Genomic DNA, 26621 nt, shown 5'->3' on the forward strand with positions numbered 1-26621 from the left:
CCAAGAAGGACAGTGATGGAGTGCTGCATCAGATGACCTGGCCTCCACAATCACCCGACCTCAACCCAACTGAGATGGTTTGGGATGAGTTGGGCCGCAGAGTGAAGGAAAAGCAGCCAACAAGAGCTCAGCATATGTTGGAACTCCTTCAAGACTGTTGGAAAAGCTTTCCAGGTGAAGCTGGTTGAGAAAATGCCAAGAGTGTGCAAAGCTGTCATCAAGGCAAAGGGTGGCTACTTTGAAGAAACTAAAATATAAAATATATTTTGATTTATTTAACACTTTTTTGGTCACTACATGATTACATATGTGTTATTTCATAGTTTTGATGTCTTCACTATTATTCTACAATGTAGAAAATTGTAAAAATAAAGAAAACCCCTTGAATGAGTAGGTGTGTCCAAACTTTTGACTGGTACTGTATATATATATTGCGATTCAATACTGCGATTTTATTGCGATTTGATATTCGAAACGTATTGCTCACTAGAGAGACGAGATAAATGTGTTTTGATCATTCAGGGAGATAAATGTGCTCTAAACATGTTGGTTCACTATTTCAAAAGAAGATGGAGCACAAGCTATCGGATGAAAAATACTAGCGTTTTAGCGCAGATAAAGCCGACTAGCGCCAGCTAACGCTACCTACAGTAGTATATAAATAATCATTTTTTTACACCGATACTTGGAGTCAAATATCGATATATCTTCCAAAAAATAATATTGTGATATGTAACTGTATCGATTGAGAGGAAGAATGGATCAATCTGAGGTTGCTCAGGTTTCATGTGTGGAGGGAATGCTAAGAGGACAAAGCATAGAGGCTTTGTCATGTGCACTAGTTATGGATTTTGATGCACAGGAAATACAATAACCTGACATGTAAATTGGATGTCCCTGCCGTTATTTTAGTTCACACGCATGCGGCACACAAACACAACCTCACACACAACCCCCAAAACAAGGACAAACCCCTTAGCTTCACCTGTCCATGTGATAAAAGACCATAGCGTCGTTAGTGTTGTTCACATCCCTGATCAACACTGAGATGGAGGTGATCGAGATAAATATGAACAAACATGCTACTGGACATGAATAGTCCAGCGTCCCCCTGCCCCAAAACCAAGCACAACACCATCAATTATTCAGTCCCAGCCATCCCCATTGGCAGCAGATGGTTCATGTTACTGAGCAACGTGGCATATCATACAAGTGCATATTTAATTTCTATACTTGATAAGCATGATTTGTATTACAAAGACTAAATGGAAAAATACATCAGTTGAAGAATCAATACCAATGTATTCATAGAGTATACCCTCCCTCCAGTCTACACACAATGACAAAGGCTTCCCAAGTCTTATCGATACTCCAACACTGCCAACCTTGAGGGTGGTGCTGTTTCCACTCAAACAGATAATTTCCATTCTAGGGGAAATCTGAGAAGGAATCAATAAGTGAGCCGAACACAATGATGCAGTAGTGGATCATTAATATATGTATTCATCGTAGAAGATACTGTCTAGTGGCTTCCAGTAAAATAGGCAGTTGATGAAACAGAGCATGAACAAATACACAGAACATTTGGGCAGCTACTACAATTCTACAAGCCAGACAGTACGCTTTTTATTTTTACCTTTATTTAACCAGATAAGTCAATTGAAAACCAATTCTCATTTACAATGACCTGGCCAAGACGTATGTACACACAAAAAGCAGCAGCATACCGGTATTCTTTAATAAATTCACACTTTTAAATAATACGTTATTTTCTGACCAAGTCAGACTACATGAAAAAAGGATGCCATACTAAAAAAAACAGGGAACGATTAAATACTTTTTTTACTCATCTTATGATAATGTCTCGAAGTGCCCTTGGAACAAAAATAATGCCAATTACAGCAGAAAACGCTAAATTATCGACGAGAAAGATAGGAATTGTTTTGACAGGCAGCAAAGCATAAATCAGTATTTCTGTGACACTCATGTCTCCTAGAGTATTCTGCTTCTAACTAAACAATAACATCACATCCATGCATTTCATCATGTCACGTTCAGTCAGATACCCAAAGATCTTGTTCTGCAGGTCTTATAACTGGACACAATATAGGTCTATCATTGTGTGCATATAATATGCATTGAACTGTCTGCTGACTGACAGATCAAACTGGCTATAGAGAAGAACACTACAGGGAAAATAATTAGTAGTAGTGAGGAACCTGAGGATTTCAGAAAATACATGTTATAGCACCATCTACTGGAGAACGTAAGAACGGTCAAGACAAACTACACAAAGAGGTGCGAGATGAGAGATGCAGGTGAATGAATAAAACGATTACAGCACTCCAACATGCCCAGGACAGGGTTGTATTCATTAGGGAATGCAACAGAAAACATTTAACATTTTGCAAGAGAACAAAAATGTAGCATTTCTTATTGGACAAGTCCAAGTAGTCCATCCCCGTTTCAGTTTGTTTTCTACAGTTTAGTGCCTAGTGAATACAACCCAGGTTTTTTTTCTCCAAAATAATGACCATTAAAACAGAGCACATGAAGCAGTCAGTCAATTTAAAGTGAGTTATTGCATGTCACTTTGATACAAAGGGGCAACAAAAAGATAAAATGACAAAACGTAAAAACATTTTCACCCAGGCCCTAATACCAGAAGTTGTGTGAGAAGATACAAATTATTTCAAAACCATTTTTTTTTTTACCGACATAACTATAACATCCAGTTTCAATGTTATGTTGGCACATGAACACAATGACAGTTTTGCCATAAATAAAATTACAAACATCTAAATGGGTCCTGCATTTTATGTTAGGTCACTCTTTTAAATAAACAACTTGTAAAGGATTTCATTATGTCTTCATTAGAACTACATAATCATTTATAAGCAAAGTCCTATGACATAAACGGTAATATAACCCTTCAGTCCCCCTTTCGTTCCCCATGACATTTGCTAATGAATGACAGCAATGTTCTCCCACACCACCGGGGGATACACCACCTTAAACACCGGCCCGTTGTCGTTGACGTCCAGTAGGTAGGTATCATAAAGGGTTTATGCATCATTGAGTTGTTTTTTTCAAAATGTGACCTTACATTTTCTTTCTAGTACAATCATCCCACACTCACAGACTAAAGAGAGGAAAGGAGATGTGAATTAGACAGTGTTCTGCTAGTACACACTAACAAACTCCCTCTGTCTCTAGATTACAGAGGGAGTAGAAAATACAATTTAAAACATTTCAAGCATGCAGACACAAACATACATAGCGATCCTATGTCAAGCTGCAAAGAAACAAAACAAAATGACAAAAGTCTACATTGTTCAAATGGAAAAAAGCAAACTTTTGAATCCAATAGTACATCAACTGTACTTTATAACTGGGGAGAATGGAACTCCTGACAAACTAGAGGGATATGTTGTGTTTCCGCTAACCCCGTGTTGGCTTGAGCCCCACAGTGAAGGCTCTACAGTTCAATGTATGAATCTCCTTCTTCTGCAACTCTTCCTCCCCTTCCTTCCTGTTTTACCCGGCAGGGCTCTCTGGCTCCCTCTGCAGGTAGAAGCTCACACTGCGCCACAGCATCGGTTCAGGAAGAGCTGCTCGATGACCGAAGAGTCAGCTAGCGTGGACACGTCGCCCAGGTCCCGCTCATTACGGGCAATCTTACGTAGCACGCGCCGCATGATCTTACCTGTATACAGAGAAGAAGAAAGGCAATTTGGTCATTAACGCAATTACTAGCTCTCATTCAGTACAGCTTTGATATCATAGTGTAAAATGTTGCATCATATGTGCTACCCTCTCACCTGATCTGGTCTTGGGAAGGCTTGGGGCATTCTGTATGAAGTCGGGGGTGGCAATGGCACCAATCTTCTCTCTTACTGTCACAACAGATAATACACAGCATTAGTCATCTGAACATCCTCAATTCCAGTTATAATACATCTGCTTCAACACAAGAACCTATTGTCTCTTGAGATGCATATAACAAGGATGGTGCCTTGCAGGATAATCCCCTTTGTCATGTTCAGTGACAGTACTTGGCCTAACACGCACACACGCATGCAAACACCTTGTTTTTTTAGCTCGGCCTCCAGGGTGCAGTTGAAACTGACTCCATCCGTGAGCGTGACAAAGCAGTAGAGACTCTCCCCCTTGACAGGGTGCAGCCGGCTCACCACCGCTGCCTCGGCCACCGCCGCGTGCTCTCCCAGGGCTGACTCCACCTCTGCTGTGCTCAGCAGATGACCTGGGGTGTGTTCAGTAGGGAGAAAACGTTTAGAAACGGGGAGGTACTAGCTAGATTTGTCCAACACAGATATTCATTTTCTGTAGCAAAATATTTTGCTACCGTGTGCCCTACTTAACACGACCCAGATAAGCATACAGTCCAATGACAGGAATATAGTACAATAACAGTCTACCTATCTCTGAATCATATTTTAGTGCTGGAGAATTTAACATTATCATCAGTCAGATCTTCCTGGAAGACTAACTAACTAATATTTCACAACAGCAGAACACTATTCATGATTCTGAAAATGAATCAGACAATGACGAAATCCCAGATTTAGTTAAAAACATTTGAATTGAACCAGACATTGTAGAGTCTTCTGATGACAGTGGTGGGAAGAAACAGTGTCGTTGTCATGGAAAAAGTTGACCTGTTTCGAAATCAGTGGAATGTCCAGTGGAAGCAGAGAGATGATTGCCAAATGCGGAGAGTCCAAAAGAGAACGCAGAAGGACGTTGTATAAAACCCCTGTCTCCGGATTCCATCTTCTAACTAAGGGTCTCCATGACAGAGGGGGAGAAGCGTTCACCCATGTATATGGTCCCGTGTAGCTCAGTTGGTAGAGGGTTGTGGGTTCGTTTCCCACGGGGACCAGTATGAAAAAAATATAATTTATGCACTCACTAACTGTAAGTCGCTCTGGATAAGAGCATCTGCTAAATGACTAAAATGTAAAAAAAATATACGGGTAAGAGTCTACCTACATTTTCAGATATTATCCATTTCTAATTTAGTCAGAAAGTCATTTTCATTACTGGCTGGCTCACTAGCTGACGTTTCGTGTATGATCTGTGTAGTAATATTATTAGTATCTCAGAAATCCATTTGAGTTGCTAGTTATAGCCTAATGTTTGCTAGCTAGCTAACATTGAACCTAGTTGGTTAGCTTTATCTACCTGCATGGTAGTATTGCCGTCTTCAAAACATCTGCGAAAAATAAGAGTTCAAATCATGACGTCAGTGATCTTCAGTTTGGAAAGTCAGAGCTCTAGAAAGAGGCCAGAGTTCCCGAGTTGGAATTCCGAGTTGGATGACCGTTCAAATAGATTCTTCCCGAGTTGTTTTGAACGCACTGAAGTCAGAGATTTCAGAGTTCCTTGTTGTTTGGAACTCTGCATTAGAGTTGGGATTATGGTTAATTGTTTAGCTAGCTACATGTCTAAACAAAATACCGTTTACACCTGTATCCTGTGCATGTGACAAATAAACTGATTTTATTTGATATAGTGCGTGTTTACCAGAGATGGTAATGTGAAGAACATAACCTGCACCAAAGTCAGATTAGGATATAGGCCAAGGACGAGATAAAGTGTATTTGTACTACTTTTTGCAACTACTTTCACCACTTTTAGTCTTGAGATCTTTGGTTGTTTACTACACTGTGAATCCTTAAAGAGATGGGTGGGTCTAAGGCTTATGATGGTGTGAAAGATGCTGAATGGGTGTAGACAAAGAAGAGCTCTCCAGTAGATGTACCAAAACATTCACGGGTCATTTTCTCAAAAGTGGGGTTAGAAGTTTATAAACTTTCAAATCAGAATGACTTTCCCATTGTTCCTCAACTGCAGTGTATTATATACAATTTTCTAGCTCTGAGTCTCTACTTTTATCCAATGTAAAAAACTCCATTTAAAATGTTGCTACATAGGACTGTTTCCAGGTGGTGGGTCACAAATGAACACACAAGACATGGCAAAATGTGTCAAATTGCAGGAAATTGTATCTGCGAAGCCGCGAGGTGGGGGTTTGTTACTACCCCAATAAATGACAATATCCATCTAGACCTTTGCCACCTAGGACAATTTTGTGACCGGATCTTCTCAAATAGTACTTGATTATCCCTGGTATATTGTATGTACAGTGGAAGGGCCTTTGAAAGGGTGTTTTGTTGAAAGTGCCCAGCAGTAGTAGTAGTAATGTAATATGTTCTACAACACAAAGGGGAATTCCACCATTAGCAGTAGCGCAGATGGCAGAACAAGAGACCACACAGTACAGACATTCCAACACTACGCATTATATTTCACAGAGCTCCAGCAGATAGTACTGACCTGAGACATTCAACATGTCATCCATCCTCCCTGTGATCCAGTAGTACCCATCCTTGTCCCTACGGCAACCTGGGGGGAAACGTTAATACATAAGTGCCGTTTACAGAGGGTCTTGATTTAAACAAGTATACATAAAACAAATTGGAAGTCTATAATATGATGCCACTTAAAGAATACATATGGTAAATGTGTGCGGTATTCTATAAACATCAGTCATGATGGTGCTCAGGACCATGTTAGACTCATCTTACCATCACCAGTGACGTAGTATCCAGGGAATTTCTTGAAATAGGTGGTCTCAAACCTCTGGTGGTTTCCATACACAGTCCTCATGACTCCTGGCCATGGCTGTTTGAACACCTGGGGAGGGGTACAAGATGCAAGGATGTCCAAAGTAAAACAAAAGCATTGAAGATCCAATTAATCAAATGCCGACAACATATTGCAGTGAGAATTAATCTAACGTTTGCAGCTAAATGAAAGTATTGGGTAATTTCTAACAGTTTTCTTACCAGGTAACCCTCGCATGGTCCCTCCAGCTCCTCCCCAGACTCATTCAAAATGGCTGGGACAACTCCAAAGAAAGGAAAGGTCTGGTGGTGGAAGGGAAAAAACAGAGAGCAAATTAGACCAACTCTGCCCTCATAATGACAGGAGGCAGGCAGCATCTTAGTGGGCAGGAATGGAGGACTTGATAGTATGAACATAACACTTACAGCAGAGCCAGGCTTCAATGGTGTGGCAGCAGGTAGAGGAGTCAACACGTGGCCACCCTGAGAGAAGACCGAATGGGAAGAGAGATTCAGTCACACACACAAAACTGACAAAATGAAACTACCCTTTTCACTATTTACAGTTTACAGTGACAGTGACAGAAACAGAAGAGAGATGTCGATGCCGTGTTATTGTTTTCTATTTTTACAAATAGACACAAAGCCTGTGTCTCTCTATGTGTGCTGAATTTAGAGAACGACCGATAATCGGCCGAGCCGATATATCGGGCGGATATTGGCCTTTTCTAGTCTATTGGCCCTTCTCTATCAGCTATGCCGATAGTCCCTCTGCATAGCAAAACTGCTGCTATACCAGTCGCCACTCAGCACCTGGCAGAGCCACCGGCGAGCACTGCACAATGTCGAGGAATGTCTATCTTGGAAAATCAGCAGTAAGCTAGCTCATTCTCCAACAGAAAGGTGCAGTATTGAGAAACGTATGAATTGACAGTGACCAAAATCGAACTCCTGTTGCAAATATTAGTTTAGTTGAATTCACTAATAATAAGGCTCGTGTCGACGTGCCCGGACATGCATGCAATAAGCAAGCTAGCTAAGCAGCAAGCTAGCTAAGCAGATAGCTATGTAACATGTTAGCAAAGATTACTATGCTAGCTAGCTGGCTAGATAAACACGGTGCTAAGATATCAGATGTGAGCTAATAGCCAACATAGCTAGCTAACGTTAGCTGGTTACAATTTCGGCAATGAGCCATCAGACATGCGGTGTAACGTTAGCTATTTACTGGTGTGCTGATCTGACCAGCCGCAATCGTATCCGGAAATTGACAGTTAGTAATCGGATTAGATGATTATCGTAATAGGGAAAGGAGGAAGTGTTTTCAAAATCCTAAATAAAAGTTTGGCAATAGGTTTAGCTACCTAAGAATCTTCCTGCATGTTAATGGACCAAGAAAGCTGCTCTTTAGCTATTTGCTTTAAATTTTGCTTAATTAACACTTTTAATTTTACATTTTTTCTTTAAAAAACTGCATTGTTGGTTAAGGGCTTGTAAGTAAGCATTTCACTGTAATGTTTACACCTGTTGTATTCGGCGCATGTGGCAAATAACATTTGATTTGATCAGTGCGGGTGTGTGTGCATTCTCACTTTTCAAACTATGGGCGGATTTGAGTCATTCAGACAGAACGTGCATTGTTGTTTCATATTTTTTCCTACCCTCGCTCTCCTTGTTAGATATTATGCAAACGTATGGCTTATACAAAATTCTTGCAACCAATAGAATGTTATATACAGTGCATTCGGAAGGTATTCAGACCCCTTGACTTTTTCCACATTGTTACATTACAGCCTTATTCTAAAATTGATTAAATAAAATGTTTTTCCTCATCAATCTACACACAATACCCCATAATGACAAAGTGAAAACAGGTTTTTAGAAATACCTTATTTACATAAGTATTCAGACCCTTTGCTATGAGACTGAATTAAATCTCAGGTGCATCCTGTTTCCATTGATCATCCTTGAGATGTTTCTACAAATTGATTGGAGTCCACCTGTGGTAAATTCAATTGATTGGACATGATTTGGAAAGGCATGTGCATGTCAGAGCAAAAACCAAGCCATGAGGTCGAAGGAATTGTCCGTAGAGCTCCGAAACAGGATTGTGTCGAGGCACAGATCTGGCGAAGGGTACCAAAAATATTCTGCAGCATTGAAGGTCCCAGAGAACACAGTAGCCTCCAATCTTAAACGGAAGAAGTTTGGAACCACCAAGACTCTTCGTAGAGCTGGCCGCCCGACCAAACTGAGCAATCGGGGGAGAATGGCCTGGGTCAGGGAGGTGACCAAGAACCTGATGGTCACCTCTGTGGAGGTGGGAGAACCTTCCAGAAGGACAACCATCTCTGCAGCACTCCATCAATCAGGCCTTTATGGTAGAGTGGCCAGACGGAAGCCACTCCTCAGGAAAAGGCACATGACAGCCCGCTTGGAGTTATCATGCTGTGGGGATGTTTTTCAGCAGCAGGGACTGGGAGACTAGTCAGGATCGATGGAAAGATGAACGGAGCAAATTATTGATGAAAACCTGCCCAAAAGCGCTCAGGACCTCAGACTAGGGTGAAGGTTCACCTTCCAACAGGACAACGACCCTAAGCACACAGTGACGCCGTTAAAGGGTTAGCGAAGGTATAGTGCGTGGCCTTTGGATTTATTCATAAAATGAATAAAGTCCCCTTAACATGGAGTTTCCGCTGGTTCATGAGCTATTCAGTTGATGAACAAGAATCACACTGGGTGGAGCCATTCATAAAATGAATAGGGTCACATGTAGTTCTGTACCTGTCTGTTAATGTTATGTATTATGTCCATTTATGTAGTTCTGTCCTGTAATTGTGTATTCATGTTTTGAATTATGTCATGTTTTGTGTGGACCTTAGGAGGAGTAGCTGCAGCTTTGGATGTAGCTAATGGGGATCCTAATAAAATACATTCAATAAACGCATCCATTTCTTCAATGTATTTAAAATCTATTCAGTAACATTACATGATAAACAAATAAGTGGGTACTGACGGTCTCAGTCTGCCAGAAGGTGTCGACCACGGGGCACCTCTTCTCCCCCACCACGCTGTAGTACCACTGCCACGCCTCCGGGTTGATGGGCTCCCCCACCGTCCCCAGCACCTTCAGAGACTCACGACTGTACCTGACACACACGGGGAGGGAACATGTTAACCTGTACCACTGCCACGCCTCCGGGTTGATGGGCTCCCCCACCGTCCCCAGCACCTTCAGAGACTCACGACTGTACCTGACACACACGGGGAGGGAACATGTTAACCTGTACCACTGCCACGCCTCCGGGTTGATGGGCTCCCCCACCGTCCCCAGCACCTTCAGAGACTCACGACTGTACCTGACACACACGGGGAGGGAACATGTTAACCTGTACCACTGCCACGCCTCCGGGTTGATGGGCTCCCCCACCGTCCCCAGCACCTTCAGAGACTCACGACTGTACCTGACACACACGGGGAGGGAACATGTTAACCTGTACCACTGCCACGCCTCCGGGTTGATGGGCTCCCCCACCGTCCCCAGCACCTTCAGAGACTCACGACTGTACCTGACACACACGGGGAGGGAACATGTTAACCTGGAAGACACACTCCCATAGCCTCACACAAAAGGACAAAACCAAACATGCAGGCATTTGCCAACACTTGTGTATATAGCAGTATATACAGAGGGCAAAGACAGACCGTCTACACAGTAGATGTACTTAAAGGATCAAATCAAACTTTGTCACATGTGCCAAATACAACAGGTGTAGACCTTACCATGAAATGCTTACTTACAAGCCCTTAACCAACAATGCAGTTCAAGAAAGAGTTAAGAAAATATTTACAAAATAAACTAAAGTAAAAAATAATAAAAAGTAACACATTTAAGCAGATGGAGCACTCAATAGTCCCATCTGTAGATAGTGACGCTTTTGCTGTATGAAGTCCTGTCATATTCAGGCCTGGGTCGTTTTCAATAGGGCAGAAATTGTTGAAACAGGGTCAAACCAGGAGGTACTGTCCAATTAGAACAGTTTTGTTTTCTGTTGCAAAACATTTTGCTACAGTGTGCCCTAATGAACACAATCCTGGTTAGAAACAGGGTGGATGAGCCAAGTGTGTAGAGACTCACTTCTGGACGGGCTCGCTGCCATACTTCATGAGGAGGCGGATGGCTGTGGGCGCCGTGTAGAACTTGGTAACTTGGTACTTGTCCACTATCTCCCACATGCGGCTCACGTCTGGGTAGGTGGGCAGACCCTCGAACTGTAAACCGATCAGATTCACATCACAACAGAGTCAGAGGCAGTCACATATTGACAACAAAACAGAGTCAGATTATGTGAACACAACTCTATGATCATAAACTAAGTCATCATTGGCTGTCTGATATCAAAGAGAATGCTGTCTCAACTACATGAGGAAGTCGAGGTGGAAAATAACATCTCCTTTGATCGCTCCCCTCCTTGTTTATACACATGTTTTATGAGAATACATTTTAATGAGTAGCTGTATGAGATGAGTCACAATAAAACCATGACTTGGTTATAACATATCTCTTTACAGTTTGTCAAAATGGACTATGGATGTTTTTGACACCATTTAAAATCATATGACATTATAATCCTGTTGCACAAAATTTGACAGCCTTCTTTCAATATAAGTGGAAGCCCAGAATAGCAATGATAAGTATATCATATTAATCACAAAAAGCCTCTGGGCGTCCCAAATGGCACCCTATTCCCTATATAGTGCACCAGAGACCAAACGGAATAATGTATCATTTCAGACACAGCCCTCCCTCCCCTAAATGACAGCAGTAAGCCTGTGGCCCTCCACTCACCAGGACGCTGGTGGCACCGTTGGCCAGGGGTCCATAGGTGATGTAGGAGTGGCCTGTGATCCAGCCGATGTCGGCCGTACACCAGTACACGTCGTCAGGCTGGTAGTCAAACACCAGCTTGAAGGTGGTGGCCACATAGAGCATATAGCCACTGACTGTGTGGAGCACACCCTGTTGAGAAGAGACACACATGATCATGACAGCAGCATTGATGTGCATGTGAAGACAGAAAAAACAGAGTGCAAAAACCTAGGAGACAGAGGGGGGGGGGGGGAGGCAAACAAAAACGTGACCGAGAAAGATAAAGACGTGTATTTTAGGTTTCCGAGTGGAGAGACAGGCGCACAGAGAGACAGAAACGTAGTGAAATTGCTTGCATGTGATAATGTGTACCTTGGGTTTCCCGGTGGATCCGCTGGTGTAGAGGATGAAGAGGGGGTCCTCAGAGTCACACCACTCTGGCTCGCACTCCTCAGACATATTACTCAGTAAGCTGTGCCAGCACCGATCCACCTCAGGGTTCCACGGCACCTGGCAGAACCACACACACACACACTGGTAAAACCACACAGAATGACTGACCGGGTGACAAGGATAGCTGAATGTTTACAGCCCTTGAGAGAGACCGAATCAACAATAAAAGATGAACCCAACTGATTCTATTCAGTGAAGTGCAACATCCAAGCCTAACTGATAACACTCGTATTAAGCAGTAGGAAGAAGTCTAAATACTTTTAATCACTTAATCAGAAGTCAGAATGTTAGCTCAAATCAAACATGCCGCTCAGACAAGCTAAGACAGACGAGAACAAATGAGAGAATAAGTGAATCAGCATTGTATACACTTGAGCAGTCTGAAACAACGGTGAGAGAAGTTAGCAAATAATGTAACTTTCAGAGTTCATAATCAAATGCATCTCCCAAACTGCTGTTCTTGGGGGTTAAAGGTCACTATATGGGTGGGGTTAATGAAATATACTGTACAGATGTTCTTAAACTATGGGTAGGGCCCTGCGTTTTCAGCCAACTTGTACCGCCATAGTATTTCTGAAATATGCCATATATATGTGCATCACATTGATAGCGTTGCACATATACTGATATACACCGAGTACAAAATATTGGGTATGCCTCAATTCATCGGGGCATGGACTCTACAAGGAGTCGAAAGCGTTCCACAGGGATGCTGGCCCATTTTGACTCCAATGCTTCCCACAGTTGTGTCAAGTTGGCTTGATGTCCTTTGGGTGGTGGACCATTCTTGATACACCAGGGAAACTGTTGAGCGTGACAAACCCAGCAGTGTTGCAGTTCTTGACATACTCAAACCGGCGTGCCTGGCATCTACTACCATACCCATTCAAAGCCACTTAAATCTTTTGTCTTGCCCATTCACCCTCTGAATGGCACACATACACAATCCATGTCTCAATTGTACCAAGGCTTAAAAATCCTTCTTCAACCTGTCTCCTCCCCTTCATCTACACTGAGTGAAGTGGATTTAACAAGGGATCATAACTTTCACCTGGTCAGTCTCATGGAAAGAGCAGGTGTTCCTTATGTTTTGTACACTCAGTGTATATTGACAGTGCTGCACAATCCCAGTACGAAAAAGACGGACTTTAACTATAGCAGGAGACGAAAGGCCCCACTGACGGCATGAGAGGTCAGTGTTGATACACTACATCTACATGGTGAGTCAGGGGTCAATTACCTTCCATCTGAAAGCTTCTAGTCAATGTTTATTCTTCAGTGTTGCTTTCAGGTCAATTTCAACCCAACAAGCGTATCTTAAGTATAGCTAAAAGTAAAAGGCTAAAGCCAGGCAGAGATAAGGTACGGGACCAGTTGTGAGCAGAGTGCTGTTAGTAAGACCACAGTCACGCTCCGACAGAGAGAGATCCTCTAGACACAGCAGTTAGGGTGTTACTATAGGATCGACCCCCAGGGTTAGGCTACCGCTGAGAAGAGGATCAGACAGAAAGGTGTTAAGAAGAAAAGGAAATTGAGAAAATTCAAGCTCAGGGAAATCTGAAATACCTGCGGGACGGGACGGATTTTCTTTACTCTGTCTTTCTGTTTCTCCTGCTAGAAGGGGTTAATAGAAACGGTTATTTCAACAGACATAAAAAGGGTGGCTTCATGTCATTTGAACCATGACATCTGAGACAAAGCCGTACAGGCTTTGCAGAGGGACAATGTATACTTTTCATCTTATACAAACACCAAGGAAGAAGGCGGCAAAAGCTTGAACTGTTTCAGGAGATACAAGTGAAAAACAAACAAAGGAGGGAGTTAACGTTAAAGGGATAACAACTTAAGCCTTTATTAACTAAACAGTAGCATGTGGTAAAGGTGAGAGACCTGTCCTATGAACAAATGGGTTGTAATCATTAGGCACCAACTGGAAGAAAATGGAGGCACTACCTGAACTTGTTAATAAACACCCATTTTTATTTTCCATTGCAAAACATTTTACCATGGTTTGCCCTAATGAATAGGACAGTGGGGCTTCTGATGCTGGTCTCACCTGCAGGTCAGGACAGGGCCGCTTGGGAGGGGGGGACTCGGAGACCAGGTGAGTGGGAGGGGGGGACTCGGAGACCAGGTGAGTGGGAGGGGGGGACTCGGAGACCAGGTGAGTGGCCTCCACCTCCTTGGACAGATGTTTTAGCACGATACACCTCTGAACTGGGAAACTCCTGACAGACGGAGAAGAGGGGGGGGGAGTGGGAAAGAGTAGGAAGACGAGGAAGTAGAAGAAAGGTGAGAGTCGTGATTCACATGAACATACAGAAGAGATACCTAATGGAGGCAAGCATGGGCATGTGTTGCTGGAAATACAAGACAAACCAGCATCATCTCTTCAGGAACGGCAAACAGAGAAGAAGTGTGTAAATGCGACTAGCTAGTCCAGTGGAGGCCAGCTTATAATAATGGCTGGAAAGGAGCGAATGGAATGGCATCAAACACATGGCACATGGAATGGCATCAAACTCAAAATATCAATTTTCATATTGATATTTTGAGCCCGTCCTCCCCAATTAAGGTGCCACCAACCTCCTGTGAGCTAGTCAGATAGAACAGTACTTCAAGAAGGGCTTGGTCCTTACTTGTCTCTGCATTTCTGCAGCGCGTCGTCAGCGATCACCTTCAGGTTGATCAGCTTATCTCCTCTGTAGAAACCATCTGAGAGAGGGGGGGGCATGACAGGGTTGGGGAAGTTCAGAATAGATGAGGTGAAAGGGTGCATACCGATCAATGAGAGAAACGCAGGGCAGTTATTGCCATCGACAGGACGTTACTGGTACTGTAAGATGTGACTCAGTGAATTGGCATGAACCCGTCACAGCCTGGGAACAATTTTCATATTGATATTTTGAAATCCACTGACTACGAAAAGGAATGATTCCGTCTTCGATTATATTTATAGCTAAGAGGCAAAACATTTTAGTATTGAGTGTTTTCAGATGTCAAACGATCATAAAATGCACGTCTGGGTTTTAGTATAATTGAATAGCATCCAGCAGACTTCGCTAATGTGCAAAATTTTTAATTACTTTCATTCCCCCTGGCAACAGTCTTTATCAGTGGGGAGAAATTGCCCATGACAACCCCACTGTCACACACAATGGGACCCCTCTAAAGAGGTTATGGTTATGGCAGTTATCCGATTAGCGTCACTCCAAATCCAAATCTGTAGAGTGATGCAGTCCGCCTATACACTGGGCTCTCTCACTATGAGCAGAATAAAGTATGGCTAATTAACACTGTGGATTAGAAGGTTTTGGGATAACCTATGGCACTATAATCCATCTAATAAGAGTTTCATTGTTACTGCAGCTTAGTTTGCAGTCTCACCGGCCGTGATCAGCAACGAGCACTGGGAGTTCAGGATCCTCTCGCACAGCGACTCTGCCGAAAAGCCTGCAAACTGGGAAGCACACAAATCAAAACACAAGTACACTAATCAAATACACTGTGCGGTGTGCGCATAAGTGTTTGCCTGTTCTGGTTGCCTTGTAGGGTGTGGGTTGAAAGATTTGTTCCTTCAAAATCTGTATGAGGAAAAACTGGTAAAATGGCTATTCCATCCACTTAGCACTTAAGTGGCTTAAGTCTGAGTCTAAATCAGGCTGGTATGATATGTGCCTATAGGCCTCATCCAGACATGGTTGAAATGGTGGCTGTTAGCTACTCACCACGATTGAGTGCACGGCCCCGATGCGGACACAGGCCAGCATGGCCACTACCAGCTCCACCACCATGGGCATGTAAATGGACACGCGGTCGCCCTTCTTCACCCCCTGGGACTTGAGCACGTTGGCAAACTGGCACACCTGCTGGAGCAGCTCTCTGTAGGTCACTGTCATCACGTCGCCAGGCTCATTCCCTTCCCTGTGATGGGACCAACAACAGAGATATCATACATAATGTTTGTAGAACTAACGTTTTCCTGACCAAGATGGCCATAGTTTTAGTCATGTTGCCGGGATGCCAATGTCCATTGTAGTGTTCTATTTAAATTCTGACTTAACACACACAGTGTTTCCTAAATAAACCCAACCGAAAAGGACAGGAGTTATATGGTATAGACATTATCCCAAAAGAGTATGATCTGAAAATAAGCATTGAAACTAAACCACTGATTTATACTCAGACTCAAAACATTCACTCACACCAACATGCTCACAAAGCTAATATTCATGGTGGATCAATTCTAGCTAAGTCTCATGTGCTGAAGGTTGCTGTAATAAACTGACATTGTGCCTCTACTTTAAAATCAGCAATGTGCCTGAGCTCTGGAGTTTGTCTCTTGAAATCTCCTCTTAAATGAGAAACGCATGAATGGTAAACTCTAAGGACAAGCTCTTAAGACGGCAGAGTGTGCACTAAAGCGTGGTTACTGGGTATATTTGTGTCTCTGTTAAAGTACTCTGTCCCTCCTAACACAGTTGGCCCTGTCATTCCTCTATGTGTGAACACTGGCCCATAACAGGAGCGCCTAGAGACTGCTGAAAGTCAGAGCAAAGGTCACTTATCAAGTTCACCCATTTAGCCCACATTCTGCCCAAGGATAGCAATCACTGTGCCATGCTGAAACATACTTTCATGGGAGGGTGGAAAGCAGATTGTGAAACTCAGATTGCTTAATCTTACACAAGGCTAGATGGAACTGATGATAAAATAACTGACAATATAAAACTAGCCAACGCCACGTGACAAATGTTCCCTCTAAGCTGTGTGTGCGCATGGCCGCGCAGCTCCTGGAGCAGTCCCGCGCTGAAGAATTGCCAGCCCGCACAAAGACGCAAGAGATTGAACTTGATAAAAAGGTACACCATCTTTCCTGGCTTTATACAGATCAACTTTTCCTCCGCTGTGGAAATTGGTGCAACAAACCAAACCAAACCTAACTTCAAGACAGAGTTGTAAAGAATGTTGTAGGCTGAGGAGCGCACCGGAGTAGCCTTGTTTGATTTCACAGCACGAGCTGTCTTTCCATCACCTGAGATCACAGAATTTTACATTTACGTAATTTAGCAAATGCTCTTATCCAGAGCGACTTACAGGAGCAATTAGGGTTAAGTGCCTTGCTCAAGGGCACATACAGATTTTTCATTCCGGGGTTTCGAATCAACGACCTTGCGGCTACTGGTCCAACGCGCTTAACCACTAGGCTACCAGAGACGCATGCAGCAACGTTTGCACATGTTTACATTTTAGTCATTTAGCAGACGCTCTTATCCAGAGCGACTTACAGTTAGTGAGTGCATACATTATTTTTTTCATACATTTGCTGATATTATTTGCTAGTTAGTTACTAGCCCAGTTATAGCAAATTTTGGTCAGCAATGGGGGAGTCATTGCTTCCTACAAGAGCACAACATTTGTACATTAGTCTTTGAAAAGCGAGCTTTATTCTTAAAAAGGGGCAAACATTTGCAAATAAGCTAATAGGCAGAGGGTAGCATACATTTTTGTATGATTCTTTGTATGGTAATAATAATAACAATTAATGTACATTTGTAATATAACACAATAGTGCAATTTCCAGTCACCTATCATTTCTTATTATTATTATTATTATCGTGATTTGAGCTTTCGGACAAGTAAAGCATCATTCCTAAAATGCTTAATGTCAAGCCATGCATAACGTTGTAAAAAAGTGTAGGCCTACATTGAACACCACATATTGGCTATTGTATGCTATCATAGATGTCAACAGCTATATCCACGTGGAAATGTTATGGCTTGGTGAGAAGGCAACAACTGTTGGCGCAATTATTAGAAAATGGAAGAAGTTCAAGATGACGGTCAATCACCCTCGGTCTGGGGCTCCATGCAAGATCTCACCTCGTGGGGCATCAATGATCATGAGGAAGGTGAGGGATCAGCCCAGAACTACACGGCAGGACCTGGTCAATGACCTGAAGAGAGCTGGGACCACAGTCTCAAAGAAAATCATTAGTAACACACTACACCGTCATGGATTAAAATCCTGCAGCGCACGCAAGGTCCCCCTGCTCAAGCCAGCGCATGTCCAGGCCCGTCTGAAGTTTGCCAATGACCATCTGGATGATCCAGAGGAGGAATGGGAGAAGGTCATGTGGTCTGATGAGACAAAAATATAGCTTTTTGGTCTAAACTCCACTCGCCATGTTTGGAGGAAGAAGAAGGATGAGTATAACCCCAAGAACACCATCCCAACCGTGAAGCATGGAGGTGGAAACATCATTCTTTGGGGATGCTTTTCTGCAAAGGGGACAGGACGACTGCACCGTATTGAGGGGAGGATGGATGGGGCCATGTATCGCGAGATCTTTGCCAACAACCTCCTTCCCTCAGTAAGAGCATTGAAGATGGGTCGTGGCTGGGTCTTCCAGCATGACAACGACCCGAAACACACAGCCAGGGCAACTAAGGAGTGGCTCCGTAAGAAGCATCTCAAGGTCCTGGAGTGGCCTAGCCAGTCTCCAGACCTGAACCCAATAGAAAATCTTTGGAGGGAGCTGAAAGTCTGTATTGCCCAGCGACAGTCCCGAAACCTGAAGGATCTGGAGGTCTGTATGGAGGAGTGGGCCAAAATCCCTGCTGCAGTATGTGCAAACCTGGTCAAGACCTACAGGAAACGTATGATCTCTGTAATTGCAAACAAAGGTTTCTGTACCAAATATTAAGTTCTGCTTTTCTGATGTATCAAATACTTATGTCATGCAATAAAATGCAAATTAATTACTTACAAATCATACAATGTGATTTTCTGGATTTGTGTTTTAGATTCCGTCTCTCACAGTTGAAGTGTACCTATGATAAAAATGACAGACCTCTACATGCTTTGTGGTAGGAAAACCTGCAAAATCGGCAGTGTATCAAATACTTGTTCTCCCCACTGTGTGTGTATATATATATATATATATATCTCAACCTATGGCCCGCGGATCAATTCCTGGAACTCAGTCGGGGTCTCAACTCACTGTTGAGAGTTAGAATAATAGAATACACAAGGCGCAATCTAAAAAATGTGGTTGTGCATCAGTTTTTCTTTTGTTATGTCAGTCATTCAATTAGCCCATGTCAGCTAAAATGTTTCAAATCGATAAGTTAGTAGTGTAGCGATCAGCCATCTAAACTTGTAGTAAGAATGGTCGAATTACCAATTACCGTGTGGGCCCCATTGATCATCAGATATCATATTAAAAACTGCAAACATTTGTCTCCACCCTATGGAAAAATGTGTAGAATTGCAGGAAATTCGCTGTAAAACATCAATTCTCTCTTCGCTGTCAAGAGGGGGGGCCGCTAAGATGTTTTACTCGCAAGGCTAGGGCCGGCTCTGACTGCATGTGTGGGTATGGATGTGGGTACGCAGACCCACGAGCCACTGCAGCCCCTCATGAGTTAGTTTTTTTTGTGCCCCCCCCCCGGCCTACATTATGCTCAAATAACCACAATAGACTACTTAAACACCCTAGAGTCGATTGACCCGCGAGTCTATCTAATTAACATCATTTTAAAATCACAATCCGTCTGTTTAAGCTAGAGATATGTTTTTTTTGTATGGTCTGAGTCTCAATCCACTGCATCCGCCTTTGTTGGCCTTCCGCATCTGCAGTGGAAAGTGGCAGAGCTACAGCGCTGTTTGTCAGACCAGGAGACACCCCGAAAATCAGTCTTCTCACGAAAATGTCTGTAGTGTCCGAATGGTTCGGCCTACAAATGAATATGACCACTCTATGGAAAGATAACACTCACCAACATGATGGTGTTCTCCGTTTTGTTCTACCACCCCCAATAGTGTCATGGGACTCGTCTGAAGTCAGTACCGCTGATGTGCCAACTTCTGTCTGCAGCGTCCGAACCGTTTGGGCTACAAACTAATATGACCCCACTATGGAAAGTGGAGACTCAGGAACACGATGGGGTTATCCGTTTCTCATCTAAAGGTAAACCAGTACCGGTTTAAAAAAAAGTAGTTGCGCCCCCCCTAAAAAGGGGTTAAAATGTGTCCATTTTTTAAATATAATAATTCCTGAGCTTTCTCATATCTCCTAGATATAGGACAGACACTTCAAAACCTTATTCCTTGTGATTTAGTTGACCGCCTCTTTTGCCATTTATGAATGTGTTATTCAACGAGTTTCTATGGGCTATAGCAGTAAAGGTCAAATTCAATATTTTATAACAAATATGGATACCTAAAGGGGTCCTAAAATGCTAAATCAAATAGCTAAATGATCCATGGTGTGACCATCTTAAAACAATTCCATATGTTAGCTTAATTTCCCCTCCCCATGGGTGTGGCGAAACACACCCAGTCCTATAAATACACTTTCAGCACTCACGGTCAAGAAGTCAAAGTACAGATGAAATACTCCAACACTGTTGTAGAGGTTGGCAGAGGACAGAAACAATTCAACTGTACCTCCATCAGCACAGAATAATCATAACGAACTACAGTAAAATGTAGGGCAATTAGGGACAAAACCTATTAGGCTGTGTATAACAGGAAATCTAAAGGAAAGAGAGCTTGTGGGTCTGGCTGTGAATTTAGATTGAGAAGCAATAGGCCTGCCAGATACTGTAGAGAGCCACTGTGTTATCTCGCAATGGTGTATGTGCAAGGACGAAAAGACCCATGCAAAGCTCTGCTTTCACACAACATTGATTTCTCAACAGACTGCCCACTGTTCCCTTTTAGATGTATGTTTATTTATGAGCTTGACTCTGCTCTCTGGCAGAGTCTCACACGACTGCTGGTAGGTCAAGGTCATCCAACTAGTTCCCCTCCCAATGGTGGTGACAGTGTGGCGAAACACACACACACACACACACACACACACACACACACGAGTCAAGACACCCAGTCCTATAAATACACTTTCAGCACTCACGGTCAAGATGTCAAAGTACAGATGACAAACACTCCAACACTGTTGTAGAGGTTGGCAGAGGACAGAAAAAAACCAGGCCTGCCTAGTTCCTACATCAGCACAGAATAAACATAACAAGCATTTAGGGACAAAACAGCTAATGTAGCCTAGCAACAGACGATAGGCTTGCCTATTACAACATCAGTCCGAGACTAAAACGGAATTCCTAAAGAAAGGACTGAATAAGATGAGAAGCAGGGCCAAACTAATGGTATAAATAGGAACTGATGGGACAGATATTTCACACTTGAGAAGTCATGACTGAAAGACACTGCAGAGAGTACGGCATTTTAAGCTACAACAACGCAAGACAGAACTTTGGAAGTGAAGCAAAATCTCTCCTAACTTTAACCATTGTGATGAGTAGCCTGTCGGCAAGGAATACACTTCAAAATTCTAGTAGTGAAAACATCTGTAGTGTGAAGTCAGTTTTCTAAAATCAGAGTTGAGACCTCAGTCACCCTAGTACGCAGTTCAAGTCAAGTGTAGGCCTAATGATGTTCATCATTAGCCAATAACTGTGAGACAATTTGCAAGATAAGACACGCAGACACCTAAATGAATTCAACTTTGATGTGACTGGGAGCTTGGTGTCCGTATACCACTGCATTGAGACTACAGAGCACTTTATTATGTCAAAACTGCAGCATACTGTACATACATGACATCTCCTTGTGGTCTAAATGACCCACAGTCTGGTGTGGTTCACGGGGTGAGCAAAGACTATAATTAACCAATAAGGCACAAGAGGCAGTGCTGTATCATGAACAGTCATAGGTAAATGGCATTGTTCGGCCAGTCAACCCATTTACCTGTGACTGTATTCATGCATTTTCATGTATTTGAGCTTTGTTTATATTGACATTTACTTGGATATGTCCATGATAATGACGTTGATGCGTTATTGCGACCGTCTCAGAAAAAGTTTGTCTGGGAACCATTCACTCTAAACCCAGAGGCACAACATTGCAAGACTTCCGGGAACGCTTGCCAAACAGACCAGGTTTGAGAAGTCAATGAGAGAAGTTAAAAATTCTTACTCAGTTGTAATCTTCTCAATCTAAAAAGGTACAACCTAGATTTGAGTAGTTGAACATGTTATTACTCCAACCTTGTGAAAGGTTTTCATTTTTGTCAAAAATAACTTTATATCGAACGAGTGCCTTTGATTTGATGTGCTGTTCGGCGCGAGACAACCGTTAGACCCGATTACGTGTTTCTACGCATGAGCTTTGCTAGCCAACGTCGCCTACAAGTGGGATCTGGGATTTTTATTGGAGAAGCAGTTTGAGCCTGTCTTCGGTACTACAGAGATCTAAATTAAAAAGTGAAACATTGTTTCCGAAATCGGACATGCAGACAACAAGGCTTACCGGTATATTAATTAAGCCCCGCTGTACCAAACGAAATGCTAGGCTGGAAGCAACTGGAAATAATGTGCGAGTTGAGATAAATACAAGAGATGATTCGGACAGCAACATGAAAATGATATTCTTATGGAGGCGCAGTGATAATTTTCAGATTGAACTATTAGCAGGCATTGGTGTGTCTGCGACCCCAATACAGAAAGGCTTGGAATGCTGCTTGTCCAACCAGCAGCCAGGATCCAAACAACCAATTTTATAAGTGTATTTTTGCATCTCAACTTCAAAGCTCTCTTATACCAACATAACACACAAATAGCTACCACATCCCTAAATAACCCATCCAGCACATTCATCCTCATGGATTCACTATTCATTCATGGGGACATCTTTGACCTGGGGCTAGCTTCACAAAGAAGGGGGAAAAAATCATGAGCATTAGTCATATCAAATGAGGCCAGAGACGAAGGACCGAGTATCACTGTTGAACCATTTAGCCTCCTCTCCTAGCATTCCATCCCATTGTTCCCGAGGGGCACCCCCTCAAGCAGAGGACCATAGAACGGCCAACAAGAGTGTGCTTTGACAACCTCCATAATCCCACTTGACACACACACACACACTGACCAGTAGAATGCCACTTTGTCCCCAAGCTTCCTCTCGTGAACGTTGCGGTCAAGGACGTTGTAGCAGATGTTGGTGGTGGCCCCCTCCATGCACTTGATGTAGATCTCCCCCTTCGTCACGTCAAAGTTGTAGTCCAAGAACTGGCCCGTGTGCGTCGACTTCCAGTAGAATTCTTTTGCAATGTCACCCCAGAACTCTGGAATAAGGAAGAAATGATGAGCCATTATGATGACCACTAACTAGCTGGTGGTTGAATGGGACAATCATGCAAGGCCACCTGCAGCCTCCACCACCAGGAAGCACAGAAATGTCAGACACACCCATTTCTTGTCACATTACCAAATGTTTAAACACTCATGAATTGCCATCCGTGTTAGACAGATAAAAAACATTACTGCATGATGTAGGCTAGCTATCCTTATCCATAAGTTTAGTTTGTTAGGTTCCCCATTAGCTACTGCACATGCAGCAGCTACTCTTCCTTGGGTCCACATAAAACATAAATACACAACAAAGTACAGAACAGTTACAGACAAGAACATAAGATATTACATTCAATTCTAAATTTAAAAAAACAAAATAAGAGTCTTATTGGAATTTTTGCAAATGTATAAAACAAAAAATGGAAATGACATTTACACAAGTATTCAGACCCTTTACTCAGTACTTTGTTGACGCACCTTTGGCAGCGATTACAGCCTCGAGTCTTCTTGGGTATGACGCTACAAGCTTGGCACCCCTGTTTTTGGGAGGTTCTCCCATTCTTCTCTGCAGATCCTCTCAAGCTCTGTCAGGTTGGATGGGGAGCGTCGCTGCACAGCTATTTTAAAATCTCTCCAGAGATGTTTGATCGGGTTCAAGTCCGGCCTCTGGCTGGGCCACTCAAGAACATTCAGAGACTTGTCCCGAAGCCACTCCTGCGTTGTCTTTGCTGGGTACTTAGGGTTGTTGTCCTGTTGGAAGGTGAACCTTCACCCCAGTCGGAGGACCTGAGCGCTCTGGATAAGCTTTTCATCAAGGATCTCCCTGTACTTTACTCCGTTCATCTTTCCCTCGATCATGTCTCCCAGTCCCTGCTGCTGAAAAACATCCCCCACAGCATGATGCTGCCACCACCATGCTTCACCGTAGGGATGGTGCCAGGTTTCCTCCAGACGTGACGCTTGGCATTCAGGCCAAAGAGTTCAATCTTGGTTTCATCAGACCAGAGAAACTTGTTTCTCATGGTCAGAGTCTTTAGGTGCCTTTTGGCAAACTCCAAGCGAGCTGTCATGTGCCTTTAACTGAAGAGTGGCTTCCGTCTAGCCACTCTACCATAAAGGCCTGATTGATGGAGTGCTGCAGAGATGGTTGTCCTTCTGGAAGGTTCTCCCATCTCCACAGAGGAACTCTAGAGCTCTGTCAGAATGACCATCGGGTTCTTGGTCACATCCCTGACCAAGGCCCTTCTCCCCCGATTGCTCAGTTTTCCATTCAAGAATGATGGAGGCCACTGTGTTCTTGGGGACCTTCAATGCTGCAGAAATGTTTTGGTACCCTTCCCCAGATCTGTGCCTCGACACAATCCTGTCTCGGAGCTCTACGAACAATTCCTTCGACCTCATGGCTTGGGTTTTGCTCTGACATGCACTGTCAACTGTGGGACCTTATATATACAGGTGTGTGCCTTTACAAATCATGTCCAATCAATTGAATTTACCACAGGTGGACTCCAATCAAGTTTTAGAAACATCAAGGATGATTAATGGAAACAGGATGTACCTGAGCTCAATTTCAAGTCCCATAGCAATTTCAAGTCCCATAGCAAAGGGTCTGAATACTTATGTATGTAAAAATGTAAATAAGGTATCTGGGTTTTTTTTAAATAAATTTGCAAACATTTCTAAAAACCTGTTTTCGCTTTGTCATTATGGGTTATTGTGTGTAGATTGCTGAGGATTATTTGTATTAATCCATTTTAGAATAAGTCTGTAACGTAACAAAAGGTGGAAAAAGTAAAGTGGTCTGAATACTTTCCCGAAGGCACTGTATATTATACAAGGGGTTAGGCATTTTCACACATTTTTCTTAAAAACGACCAGAAGTAGTTAATTTCTCCTCAACCATGAAAGACTATCACGCATGGTTGTTGTTATTTCTTGGTGTGCAGTTAAGGGCAAGGTGTGCTGCTAGGTCTTTCTTTTCTGCACCTTACAATATTACCGGACAATAATCAAGATGGGACAAGATCAGGGCCTGAACAACTAGTACAGTTGATCTTTGTGTCAAAAACACAGAACGTATTTTTATAAACAGACATACCTCTCCCCATCTTCACAACAACTTTGTTAATATGACTTGACCATGATAACTGACCATCCAATGTTACTCCTAGAAGTTCAACTTCTTCAAGTTGTTCAATGGTCACACCCTTTATGCACAACTCCAGCTGAGGTTTAGGTCTAAGATAATGCTTTGAACCAAATACAATGCTTTTGGTTTTTTAGATGCATTTAAGACCAGTTTATTGTTAATTACCCATTCTGAAACTAACTCCTTGTTAAGCGTCAGTGAACTCACTGGCTGTAGGTGCAATCAGCATACATAGTCATTTTAGCTTCTTGTAAGACAAGAGGCAAAACAATTGTAAAAATAGAAGTGAAAGGTGTTTGTTCATGCAACACTTATTTCCACAAGTTGTTGACAAGGCTTTGATAAGTGTATTTGTAGATAAACCTACCATCTGGATTTTCAATAGATTTCTGGTAGAGTTCTTTGTAGTTCTCAAAGTTGGGTACATGAGCGTTCTTCTTCAAGTCTCCTCCTGCATGAAAAACGTCCTCCTTCGGTGCTTTGTCTGGAATCATTTTGCCCTCGAGTCAGCTGGCTAACTAGCTAGCTATCCTAACTATCGATTAGCTGTCGAAATGCGGGACAGATAGCAAAGTTATCTAGAATGGTATTGAGGATAAATTGTGCTATTTGCTCGTGCCCACTGCAGCTCTAGCAACGTACAAAGCAAGTCACGCTCTCATTTGTCTGGCACAAAAACAATGGCTAGTTAGCTAAATTAATTTACTTCCTTGTTTGACTGAGGATCCTTCTTTAGCCTCCTACTAGCTACTTCCACGTTAATGCTTAGAATAGTAGCTAAAGAAGCAATGTAGTTAGTGATTGAGAAAATGACAGCTAGTTAACTATGTCAAACAAGCCAGCTAGCTAACGTTAGCTGGTGGTTGCACATTCAATCAATATTGCTAGGCAGTGGAACCCAAAGAAACGAGCTAGCAGCTAACTACCTAACCTACATCAGCTAGCCACCTCTTGTTAGAAAATAGCTAAGCTCAAATATAAGCAACTTTTTGCTTTGCAAAAAGTTTCGATGTAACTGCGTTTTCAGTTAGACCAGAGTCTCGCGAGCTGGCTAGACTTCAAATCCTTGTAAGTTTTAGCTAGCTAGCACCATACAATAGCTCCCTAGCAGCTAGGAAAGTAACGTTAGAAAGCAAATAAGAATAACTTGGGACTTGCGAGACAAGGCCTTTCTGTTCGACGTGCTAGGTCGGACACCACTTGACTTTATATACCCTTCTTCCATTCAAATAAAAACGATTGCATTCATACTGAAACATGACATTTTTATCTGCAAAAATATCAGTTTTGCCCTGAAGTGGAGTGGTCTACGGTTCGTCCAAATCCTCGTTCCTTCGACTGC

General features: G+C 42.8%; 1 protein-coding gene across 1 annotated transcript; it reads right to left on the bottom strand.

Moving 5' to 3' along the window:
* Positions 1-1475: 1475 nt before the first annotated feature.
* LOC311147778 (acetyl-coenzyme A synthetase, cytoplasmic-like) lies at positions 1476-26621 on the bottom strand. The gene is made up of 18 exons (XM_084184555.1): positions 25647-26621; positions 22928-23123; positions 15705-15900; positions 15364-15436; positions 14616-14691; positions 14033-14204; positions 13543-13590; positions 11896-12033; positions 11503-11673; positions 10792-10925; positions 9670-9802; positions 7077-7133; positions 6873-6953; positions 6612-6720; positions 6361-6429; positions 4088-4264; positions 3822-3896; positions 1476-3706 (listed from the first exon to the last, which is right to left on the bottom strand). The coding sequence occupies exons 1-18, from the start codon at positions 25771-25773 to the stop codon at positions 3579-3581; spliced, it is 2160 nt and encodes a 719-aa protein (XP_084040681.1). The 5' UTR covers positions 25774-26621; the 3' UTR covers positions 1476-3578.

Source organism: Coregonus lavaretus (genome assembly GCF_964263955.1).
Source record: "Coregonus lavaretus genome assembly, chromosome: 20".
Taxonomy (NCBI): Eukaryota; Metazoa; Chordata; class Actinopteri; order Salmoniformes; family Salmonidae; genus Coregonus; species Coregonus lavaretus.